This window comes from Acanthisitta chloris, unplaced genomic scaffold (genome assembly GCF_000695815.1).
Source record: "Acanthisitta chloris isolate BGI_N310 unplaced genomic scaffold, ASM69581v1 scaffold28855, whole genome shotgun sequence".
Taxonomy (NCBI): Eukaryota; Metazoa; Chordata; class Aves; order Passeriformes; family Acanthisittidae; genus Acanthisitta; species Acanthisitta chloris.
The window spans coordinates 4840-16698 of record NW_008673586.1 but is presented as its reverse complement, the minus strand read 5'-3'; the positions used below and the strand labels follow the sequence as shown (position 1 = coordinate 16698).

At 47.2% G+C, this 11859-nt stretch overlaps 1 protein-coding gene across 1 annotated transcript in view; it reads right to left on the bottom strand.

Moving 5' to 3' along the window:
* The window catches only part of RAB11A (RAB11A, member RAS oncogene family), a gene marked incomplete at its 5' end in the record, with an annotated part of 9476 nt that extends 113 nt beyond the window's left edge, over positions 1–9363 (bottom strand). Inside the window, 4 exons of the mRNA XM_009075020.1 lie at positions 1–138; positions 7042–7122; positions 8044–8237; positions 9168–9363. The exon at positions 1–138 is cut by the window's left edge and continues 113 nt beyond it. Coding sequence (XP_009073268.1) covers positions 1–138; positions 7042–7122; positions 8044–8237; positions 9168–9363 — 609 coding nt within the window. The remainder of the gene's footprint in view (positions 139–7041; positions 7123–8043; positions 8238–9167) is intronic.
* Between the last annotated feature and the right edge of the window lie 2496 nt (positions 9364–11859).

The window sequence follows — 11859 nt, the reverse complement described above, 5'->3', positions numbered from 1 at the left end:
ATATATTCTGACAGCACTGCATCTTTGGTTTGTTTTCAGTGGTTGGAGGGACGTGGATGGGGACCACATTGTTGCTTGGAGACATGTCATTCTCACGTCTGTCGGACATTTGCTTCTGGGAGACAATACGATAGATCTCTGGAAGAAGAGAGTGAGCTGATCATTATGTGTACACAGCAGCAGAATGTCCTCAGAGGGTTACATCTGGGTAAGCCAGGCTTAAATATCTAAAGATCAGAAGCTTTCAAATGAAGTTTTATTGTGATGCTTCCTATAACCAGAAAATAAAATGTCCTTTTGCAAAAGAAATTAACAACTGTTTCACTTCCTTTGAGAGAAGAGTTAGTAAATAGAGAGAATTCACAACTTGCTAGGAATGAGAGGCCATGTGCCATCCATTCCTTCTGAAGGTTCTTACGGAGTCGTGTTTGCTGATGTTATCCACAGACAACAGCAGGATCAAACAGAATCCCTCCAGATTTCTCTCCCTGATAGGACTTCAAGGGCAATTCCTTCTCTCTCAGCATGCCCATCACATACAACACCTTGTCTAACATCCAAGCAGCCTTACACCCTCACAAAAGGTTGATCTGGACCCTAAAAGGGGAGACTCAGCCCCTTAAGCAGCACAGAAACCCTTCACAAAAAGGGCTGTGTGAGAAATCTGAGCTCCAGATGAAAATATTATGAACAAGGTGAAATCAGAGAGCACAGGCTGAACACCCATGCCTTCCCAGCACACTGCACACCTGCACTCAGGGCATTGCCAGCTCCTGGGGTTCGTTAGTGGCCGATGGTTCGTGTCGTACATAAACTCAGAGTAGCTGCAGTAGCACTTACTTCAGCTGCAGGGAGAAAGGGCAGAGCATGTGCAGCACTTCACCCCCAGAAAGGAAATAAAGGACACCAAAAATAGAACATGGGGAACTCACTTGCAAGTTGAGTTTGAAAACCATTAAAGTTTAAAAAAGCAAAGTTTGCTGAAGCTCTGTTTAACAGAAAGCTCAGAAATGCTTTGGAGCCAGCAAAAAGCCAACCCTGCAATGCCAACATCCCATCCGGGCACAGGGGAATGCAGTGCCAGCAGCAGAGCCCCCAGAGCAGGGACTGGTGCCCACACCCCATGTGCACACTCCAGGTCCTCCTTCAGGGGTCTGAGGTCTCACATCAGCTGGATAATGACTCCAATCACACATCACCTGATCCCAAACCAAGACACGTCTTTGCCACCAGAAATTTCTCATTAGTGAGTGGCCTTCATTTGGAATTTTGATGAGCTGCTGCTCAGTGCACATCCTGACATCATTTTGGTGCTGGAAGTGGAACAGCCTTGTGCAGAATGATCCTCTGCTGCCACAGGCTGCTCACACAGCCGAGTGCCTGCTCTGCCATGGGATAAGATGGCACTGAGGAGCTAAACAGGGTCCCTGACAAACTAGGCTTGAAAACTGTCCCCTAAAGGCAACAAGCCTGCACTGATTTAAGCTGCCAGCACAGAGGCCAAGTGCTCCCCAGGCAGATCATGAGCAGGGCTGTGCACATCCACGGGACTGCTGGCAAAATAAACACCCCTCACACAGACACTGCTATTATCTGGGGGCTGCACAGGTAACATTAACCTTTGCAAGTGGCACCTTGAAACAATCTGCATGTTGGGCCCCCAAACTGACAGCTCAGACTCAGTTAGGGACAAACTGCTCAGGAAAATGGCTTTTACACATGCATTCAGGTATGATGAAGTCACTGAGGCAACCAAACCAGAGCTGCACAGGTAGGAGGATTTGCTGATTTCACCTTTTCTCAGCTCACTCTTCTTTCCAACTGTCTTAAACAACTTCACAAATTAAGTGAACCTCATGAAATTAGACCTTTAAAGCCACCTGCAGCCCGGTGTGGGAAGGTGCAGATAAGGATCAGCCTGGCCCTGTGTGTGAGGTGGGAGGAGCACAGCTGGAGAGATCTGCTCTGTGTTCTCCAGGACAAGTTCTGTGCTCCTCTGCCGTGCCCCAGCTCAGGGCTGACAGCCAGTTCACCTCCAGGTACAGTTCCAATTTCATTGTAATTCAACAGGAAAAGGCTCTTGCCACCTTTGTTACTGGGAGCTCCCTAGTAGCACCTTCAGCAGCAGCAATTCTCAGTTTGCCAGAGAACAAGTTCATGCTAGTCCCTAACATGAGCTGTCACACACTTCCTCCACCCCACAATCCTGGACTCACACAAGGTGCCCTCTGTGTAACACCCTCATCTGACAGCAAAGATCTTCAGTAAACAGCCCTGAAGCCTTAAAATTAATCTTAACAGCACTGATTTCTCTGCTAATAAAGGGTCTATCCCTTCTGACTCTGGGAACATATCCCCATAATCCCCATTTCCACATTCTCCCCAGCAACACTGCAAGGCCACTTTGCAGTGGTCCTGTGTGAATCCACTTGCAGCAGCTGCTCCCTGCTGCTTCTCCCTCCTCTGCAGTGCAAACCTCGGTGCAGCCACAGCCTAGATGACAAAACCTGTCCTTCCCTGGGTGAACTACAGACTCTCAGCACACCCAGCTGTGCTGCCGTGACAGGGGAGGTGGGAACAGCCTAAACCTGCTCTCACTGCGGCAAAATGCCCAGCAGCAAAGCCTACACTGAAACTGGTGTGCAGGGAGAATGCCAGGCTAATGAAGATGTGCTTTTTAATGAAGAGTCTGCACTTTGGGCTCTGCTTAGGAACTGAATGAGACCTTATTAAGGGCACATTCAGCAGAATTCATCATTGCATAATGGGTAACTGTGAGAGACAGGCCTTGCTCTGTAAGAGCTGGGAAAAAGTGACACTGCTGCCTAGGAGGAGCTTGGCCAGCCCTTGGCTGCTCAGCCTGCACTAGGGTTTCATTCATTTTCAGGTGTACAGAGCTAACAAAAGAGGAAATCCCTAGATTTTTTTTATGTTAATGCTCTGTGATGTTGTTTCCTTGGTGATGGGATTCCTTAGAGATGAAACCACAGCAGAATGCAGTATGGGAACAGAGACAGCACAGAGCCATGCGGGGAGTGGAGTCAGACTCCAGTTTACTTTAAGGATGCTTTATGCCTCGTGAATGCTCAGAGTGGCTGGGATCATAATACCAGTCTCTCCTATTTGCCAGAGATACAAAGCAGCTTTGTGTGCACAACAACCAGCCCTTGCAGTCTAGACATCCTGGAACAGAAGAATTTGGATAGGGACCATTACTCTAAGCCTCAGAAGGAAAAGGTCTCCAAAACCTCATCTGGAATCCACAGCAGAACAGGAATCCCACTGGATGTACAATACACCCCCTCTAAAAGTCCTCTATAATCCTGGGAGAGCTTTTATCCCTTCTTCCACCTGCAGCAACAGATCACAAACTCACTTCGGTAATAACCAGCATGGCTCCCCCTCTACTCTGCTCTTGTGAGACCCCACCTGGGATACTGCACACAGTTCTGGTATCCTCAGTGTGAGAGGGACATGGAACTGTTGGAGCAAGTCCAGAGGAGGCCACGAAGTTGGTAAGAGCACTAGAGCATCTTCCCTATGAAGACAGACTGGGGAAGTTGGGGCTGTTCTGCCTGGAGAAGAGAAGGTTGTGTGAAGACCTCATAGAAACTTTTCAATAGCTGAAGGGCCTACAAGGAGCTGGAGAGGGACTCTGTGCTAGGAACTGCAGTGATAGGACAAGAGGTAATGGGTTCAAACTGAAGGAGAGGAAGTTTAGAAAAACATTTTTTCCTGTGAGGGTGGTGAGACACTGGCACAGGTTGCCCAGGGAGGCTGTGGCTGGCCCAAACCCCGCCGCGTTTAAAGCCTTGAGCAACCTGCTCTGGTGGGAGGTGTCCCTGCCCAGGGCAGGGGGTTGGGGCTGGATGATCACTAAGCTTCATTCCAACCTCTAAAATTCTATGATTCTATAATTCTATACAAATTGGCTTAATCCAGGAATCCAGGTGTGGATAAGCTTAACAGAGACCCTGCTACCCTTCTAAGGGGAGTAGTCTCAGAAGTTTCCAACACTGTCCCAACCAGACCAGCTTCAGTAGGGCTGGAGAGAAAAGCAGATTGCCTCAGACCTTGGTCACTACTCCCTGGTTCAGGAGAGATCTCTGCAGCTGGAGCAAGGCTCTGGAGCAGCCTGGACTGTCTGTGGTGCAGCTCCCAGCACTGCAAACACCAGCAGAGTTGGTTAAGCAGCATGTCCTGCCCCTCTTGTCAGCCACCTCCACTCACAGCTGCTGGCAATGCCTGTTGCCTTTACCAACTTCCTTCTCCAAAGGCCAGTGAGCATTGCACCCACAGGCACTATGCTTGCAGGCAGCCTGGCCAAATACACACTACCCACGATTCCTCAGGGTCACTCAGAAAACTGCATTCCCCAGATGACTGCTCTGCTCTTTCCTTCAAAGCAAGTCATTAACAGAAAAAGCAGCTGTGAAGTGTTGTTGAGAAGTTTATTGGCAGAACAGTTGTCCTTAGCATGCCAGTCACAGCCCAGATGGAGCCGACCTGCTGCTAATGCAGTATTTACCTCATCTTTATCTGCCCAAAACAGGAGCTCCTGTCTGGAGAGAGCCACATGGCCACTAATCAGCACAAGTGTTTCTTCCAGCAGTTGAACCCACCCCTCCTGAATAAGGATCCTGTCCACAGACCCAAGAGCTGCTTATCCTAAATGCTGTCACAGCAACATGCAAGGAACATTCACATCTGTGGAAAAGCAACAGCCTCAACGACCTGTCAGAGTCCACTGACGGCAGGTTTTAATCACTTGTTCACCCATTACAGACCTCTCTGCTTACAGAAATATTAAACCCAAAAAAAAAAAAAAAAAATCAAGCCTCCACAAACTGGAATCCAAACTGGAATAAAAGGTACCATTGAAAGCATGTGAGGAGAGATAAAGAAACTGCCTAGCCTGTGCCCGAGAAGTGAACTCTTCCCATGGCAACGGCAGTGCATCCTCCGAGCGTCACTCTGAGCCAAGCAGCAGCCCAGGGCACACAGGAACTTCCACCTCCTCAGCCTCACTGCTGGGGAACACAATGGCCCGGCAGGAGACAGCCTGACAGCCACCTTAGGAGGGAATAAACACTGCCTGATATATTTCTAGCTGTTTTATTAGTGCTGGTGTCTGAAAGTTAATTAACTAACCTGCATCTGAGAGCCTCAACACCCTCTGACAACAGAAAGAGCAAGCAGAAAGGCTGTTTGTTCTACAGGACACACAGCACATCTGGCCAGAACCTGACCTCAAAGTCCAGGTGCTCCTGAGAGAAGGGCTACCAGGGGCACAGGCATAAAGGAAGAACTCTCAGGTTTTAGCAGCTACAATGTTTTTCTCCTGAAACATCCATGCCCAAATCCAAGAGCATTTTTGACAGGACTGCCTTTAGGTAGGTGAGGGAAACAGGAAATGAGCAGCCTTCCCCACACCACTGCATTCACCCACTCCTTAGCCATCCACCCACAGAAAGCACCAGTGGTTAGTCATGTAGGGACTAAATGTATAAGTTAATGTAACTTCCCCCTTTTTTTCAATTTGTGCGATGCTGAATTACAACCAATGATTACACTGAAGTTAAAAGGGAACCACATGGTTCAACTAAAGAGGAAAAGCAGTTCTTTATCTAACATGGACATGCTTTTAGCTGGTATCTGCACAGGAACACTACTGCTTAGGAACCCACTGTAATGGCACAATAGAACCAGAACTGTCAGAAGCCTCTTGCAGCTAAGGATGAAATAAGAAAGAGAGGGACACAAGCAGCTAATACTTCAGCAGCCTAACACCTCTCTCCTCTACTAGGCTGTTCATAAAGCATTTCAAACAACTGAAGAAATGCTGCAGAATTTATACTTTTACTACAGGAAACAACCTCCTAGCTCTATCTCCACCTGCAGGTTCCAGTCTGGCTAATAAGTCCTTTTTGGTGTTTTTAAAAGAATGTCTAAATTAGCTGGCAAAGAGGAAAAAGAATTCAAACTAGCCAAGTGCCAATGTCACAGCAACAAGATGTGATTAGCAGACACAATTTAGAAGTGGGGCTGCTGCTCATACCAGGCATACCACTTAGCCTGGCACATGCTCCACTGGGAAGGAGGGAGTGTAAATTTGCAACTGGAAACCACATTGGAGGCACTCAGAGAAAACAGAGAGACTGCCTGGCACACCTAGAACAGACACAGCAAACAGGAGTGTCTCAGGTGTCTTGAAAACTCAGACAAGAGATTTGGAGAAGCATTTGCCAAAGTTGAGAATGATGAAAGCTCCAAAACTACACAGGCCACTGTGTCCCACTGTGCCCCGGCTACAGCTGTTGGGGTACAGAGAAACACAATGGTCCCGTGACAGCCAGTCATTTCCACACCAATTTGTGAATTCCTACCCTAGCCTTTACAAGCCAGGGTTAAGCTAAGGTCCTCCACATTGTTGCAGCTGAATGTCACAGAGTCTTAACAAGTTTTGCCTATCTAAACAAGGCTTGAAACAAAAAGGAAGTACTTTATCCCGAGAGCATAAAAAATGCAGCACTCACTGCTGTCACATGTTACACAGGCCAAAAGTCCAGCCAGGACTATTAACTGCAATGACAGCAACCCCCCTGCAGCTCAGGAGTCACTGTGTCTCAAAGGAAGGATCTCTGCTCTTTCATCCCTTTTCTCTTGGCAACTGCTATGGTCACCCCTAAAGATGGAAACAAACTGGATTGACTTCTCCTCTGACAAACAATGGCTGTTTTAACTTGATGCCTGCATGAGACAATTCCCTCCCATAGGCACTCCCTGTAATGGGAGATGGAAACTGAAACACAAACCAGGCTGACTAGAAACCTGGGGCAGATCAAAGTGAACAAGGATTCATTCCTGAGTTCAAGGCTCCCGTTTCAACTGCAACACTTTGAAACTGGACTCCAAATCTTACAGCTAATGAAGAATGATTAAATAGCAACATTTTAAACACTTAATAGGCAAAGAAATGGCTATTTGCATCACATCTGAGCAGGTTTCTGCCCTTGAAACACAAAGCACTACATGACTCACCTGTCAGAATAGTCTGGAAAGCTGCTTCCACGTTTGTAGAGTCTAAAGCAGATGTCTCAATAAATGACAAACCATTCTTCTCTGTGTGGACAGAAATGCTACAGTTAGAAAGGTACATCACACATCTGGAAAAAATTCTGTACCAGGTAACATTTGTAGTGTTCCTGATGATCAAGAGAAAGTGTAACAAGTTGTGGGGTTTCCCCCTTAGGTGATCTGAACGTGAGACCACTCAAGACCAACATCAGAATTTACCCCCAAACACAGAGTGTTTACCCCCAGTGCTGTGTTACATCGAGGGACATCTTCCTGCACCACGGAAAGGGATGACCTGTTGCAGTTTCAAAAGCTGGGTAAGGAAGCTTCCTGGATTTTCTTTAACTTCATCAAGTTTCTTCACCTCCCACAGCACCTTACTTAACAGGGCTAGAGCAGTTGGTGGAATGACAGCCCTCCAGCTGCAGACAGGGACCCTCACTGGCCACAAACTCTGCAACTGCAGCTACAGCAAGCCTTAGTGTAAGAAATCCAGGATGAAAGAAACTAGGCCTAAAACAAGGCAAGATTTACAGAAACTAGAATTATTGTCTCAGATCTTAATTATGTAACAAGAGTCAGAAAGGTGGTTTAATGAAAGTCTGTTCAGTCACAGGCACCTGTGTAGGGCTACAGATCAGCTGGTCCAGACAAGGCAGTATACAAGTGCAAAGCTACCACCACACATGAAACTCAAACCTAAAGCCATAGGCACAGTTTCTGTGAGAAAAGCAGTGCACAAGCACAAGAATAAATCTGGTTAAAAACGTTCAAGTGCCTCTGGCCGATTCTTCAAGCAACATCAGCATGCATGTTCTACAGGGCTTCCTTTCTGACTGAATTAGACACGTGACACTGAGGAACATGACCAGCAGCACTTTTTCCTCCTACCAAGACACTCACGTCTCTAAGACCAGGTTGGCAGATTCCCAGACAGCATTAGGAAATCACTTGGAGTTCACCCACCTGCAAAGGCTCTGGCCTCATCTGTGGGCACTGCTCTCAGGTGGCGCAGGTCACTCTTGTTCCCCACCAGCATGATGACAATGTTGCTGTCCGCGTGGTCGCGCAGCTCCTTCAGCCATCGCTCCACGTTCTCGTACGTCAGGTGCTTCGCGATGTCGTACACCAGCAGAGCCCCCACGGCCCCGCGGTAGTACCTGTGGGGGAGGAGATGTGTTAGAGCACCAGCAAGGAACAGCACGACTAGAAGTGACAAGTTCCTGTGCAATAGTGGGAAATAGCTATTACTAACCAAAAATACCCAATATGTGGGCCTGGGCATGGGGAAGTAGATCAACCACATGAGGTTATGCCACAGGACCAGCACAGCAGCCAGGACAGCTCAGAGTCTGGAAGTAAGTCAAACCCCATTGTTGGGAGAATCCTGCATCCCAAAAATGAAACTGGAGTCTGTGGGGATACCTTCAACCTCTGACCCACTCCTGAAAAGTCTCCCCCACCCATCACCGTGGGTGCAGTGCAGGCACAGCCCATAGTGATAAAGAGACTTTAGAATGACTCACTGGGTCATAAAAACATCAACGTGATCTACTCCCTCTACAAAAGGCCACAGCTGGTCTCCTTTCAGGCCTGAGAGGCACAGTAATGAATTCAAAAGGAAACAGGCTGTGTTCTCCCACCCCACAATTACCTCCAGCTCTACTGAAATCCAGCTTTTGCTAGGCTGGGTTTTTCCAGCTGAACAAGCACACAAGTGAGCAGTCTTTCCTGGCTGCTACAGGAGGGATTCTGCTCTTAGGTTACCACTGATAAAACCTCCAAGAACACTGATATTACTTTATCATTCACTGGCACTGAAATGAGGCTCTCAAAGCTTTTGCATTCTGGGCTTGAAATGCCCCCAGTTAGGTGCCATGAGAGCACAGAAAAGTAAATCAGTTTGTGCAGGGACACACTAGATCAGGTTTCTGGCCTGAACAATATTTAACCTTCCTCCCACCACAGGTTGTGGATATCACCCAATAAAATACAAACACCCCCTGTTTGCAGTTCCTGAGCAAACAGAAGGGCCCAAAATTACCCTCCTCAGCAACAGCTTCTCTTCAGCCACTCAGGCTATCACTTACGCTGATGTTATGGCCCGGTATCGCTCCTGCCCTGCTGTGTCCCATATCTGAGCCTTTATTGTCTTCCCATCCACTTGGATGCTCCTCGTTGCAAACTCTACTCCAATGGTGCTTTTGCTTTCCAAGTTAAACTCATTGCGAGTGAACCGAGACAGAAGGTTACTCTTTCCTACTCCAGAGTCTCCAATAAGTACAACTACAAGACAAAAATGACATCATCAGATTCCAGAGGTAGATGATACACTGAAAATCCACCTGCAAGAAACATTTCTTCTCAGGAATGAAACATGAAGGAAAAGAATGGCAACACCACCAGCCTTGTCATGGATCTGCTGTCCCAGTGCTGATATTTCTGGAAAACCAGAGCTGTCACATTCACCAGCACTTTTAACAGATGTTAGACTTGACTTTTACTGGTCACATTTCAGTCTCCTTTGCCCAGCATGGAAGAATATTCCTCTTCCAGGAAGAATATATATGGTTGTCACTGTGAAAGATCAGGACCGCTTAGATTTCACATCCCTGTAACAACACCAGAACTAAACAAAACAAAACAAAAACCTCACAACCACAGACTGAAATCTGCTGTGCTGAACTAGCCCAAAACACAGAGCAAGCAGTAGCCTCTGCCTTTACTTCACTTTTGCAGAAAAGAGGTTCCCCACTGGGGCAGAAAAATGTGTGAATGGAAAAAAAGAACCAAAACAAAAAACCCACAAGACCAGCATCACCCTGACAGTTTGAAAAGTCAGCTGAGCCACAGCACTCTGCCTCTCCACACCTCCTCACTGCTGCTGTGGCTCCGGGACACATCAGGCCAGAGCCTGAAACTGCTCTAAAACACTGCAGAGCTATTGCTGGGCCTCAGAATTGGAACCCCCATCCACCTCCCTTCCGGGCTCAGCTTGACTCATTCTAGCACCAGTGCCAAGCAAACTAATTGGAAGGATTCAGTTATGCTTGACAAGAGAGTGGCAGAAGGTTTAAAGTCCAGTTCCTACAGGAAAAACAGCATCATGCAATATCCTGTAACGCTGAGTTGAAAGGTGCAAGTGTAACTTGTAACAGGTTTAAGAGCAATGCAAACTCAGTAGGGAGATGCACTGGATGAAACATGTTCACAGCCTGAGTCACACCAGCAGGAGCCTCTGGGGATGACCTCACGCCCTTAATGAAGATAAGGCACCAAACCAGCAGTGAAGGAAAGGGAAGAAAGAGGACAAAACCCTTGAGAAGAAAGGGTTTTGTCAGAAGAAAGCTGATAACCTTTACCTTCAGCACAGAATCAACACCAGTCCAAGAAAAAAAGTGCATGCTCAGGTGACATAAAAAATGTGGTGGCTATGCTTGCTTAGGAAAAAACCTCACATCATTAGCAGTTAAGACACCACAAGGCAGTGTTAAAGATTCTGTGTGATACGCCAGAGGAATGTGTGCACCGAGCAGGTTCAATCACATGAGGAACCCCCCGCGGAGCTCAGTCTAGCAGGGCAAACACTCCCATCTGCTGCTGCAGCCCTCTGCACACCAGCTCCTGCTTAAATAATGCACAGCAATTCTGGCAAGTGGGACTTCGCTCTGACTGGAAGGGCAGAGCAGCACCTTTTAAACTCCTTCCATAAATGAAAATTGCAGCAAATGTTGGCTTCAAACACGGCCTTGTGCAGAATACTTCATCAAAATAAACATCCTCCCAGCTTCCCCTGCCAGCTGACTCAGCACACAGCCAGCCAAGCACAGAAGTTGCATAAAGCACAGAGTGGCTGTTAACCACTTCTGTTTACACAGATCCCAAGCGCAGGTAGGTGGCAAACGCCCATGCTGAATGCAAATAGGAGTGTACTTTCCTACGAGCCAGGTCAGCCCTGCCCGGTGTGGCTGCCCTGACACTGCTGAACAGCTCTGCTGGCATGCAAGATGCTAAATCATGATAAACCTGGTGCAGGGGACAGGGCACTAATTGCATCACCAGCCCCTGGCAAACGGCCATGGCTTTCCTCTTTCACTGGCAAGTAAGTTCTTCACCACTATTTTGGCAGGTTTAGGCCACGGGTTTAGATGACATCATGTTTGTGTTCACTGGGATGTGTTACACACAAGTTCCTAGGAGGGAAAAGTTGTCAACTGCTATCACCCAGCACTTCTCTAAGCAAAAAAAAAAGCTATCTACATCCATAATTTCCTTTTTCCCAACAAGATGCCTCATATACCAGTTAAGTGGCCCCTCAAACATATTCCTGTTGTTCAGTGCAAAGCCCACCTTTAAGTCATTCAACAATAAATGGATCCCTTTAATTCCTCTGCCAGTTTTTTTCCCTTACCTTGTCTGAATCCCATGCTGCTTATGTTCTGAATGGTTTCCAGCACCAGATTAATGTGTCCCAATTAAAAGGGGAAAATAATACTTTCCTCCTTGAAGTCAGCTATTTCCTCTACTTAATTGGGCCACTGCAGCTCCTCTTGAGCACGGACACATGAACAGCTTGGAATGTCAGCAGGCGCCTAAAACTCCTCACACTTTCTGTGTTTCTGCCAGCCTGGGTAAGTATCACTCTTTAAATACAATTATGAACTGAAACAGCTTTAACAACCACTCAGATTGTGTTATTCATGTCAGTTTTGCTTTCCTTATCAAACCACCTTGTTTTGATATTTTATACTACAGTGTTCCCATGTCTTACATTCCTAGCAT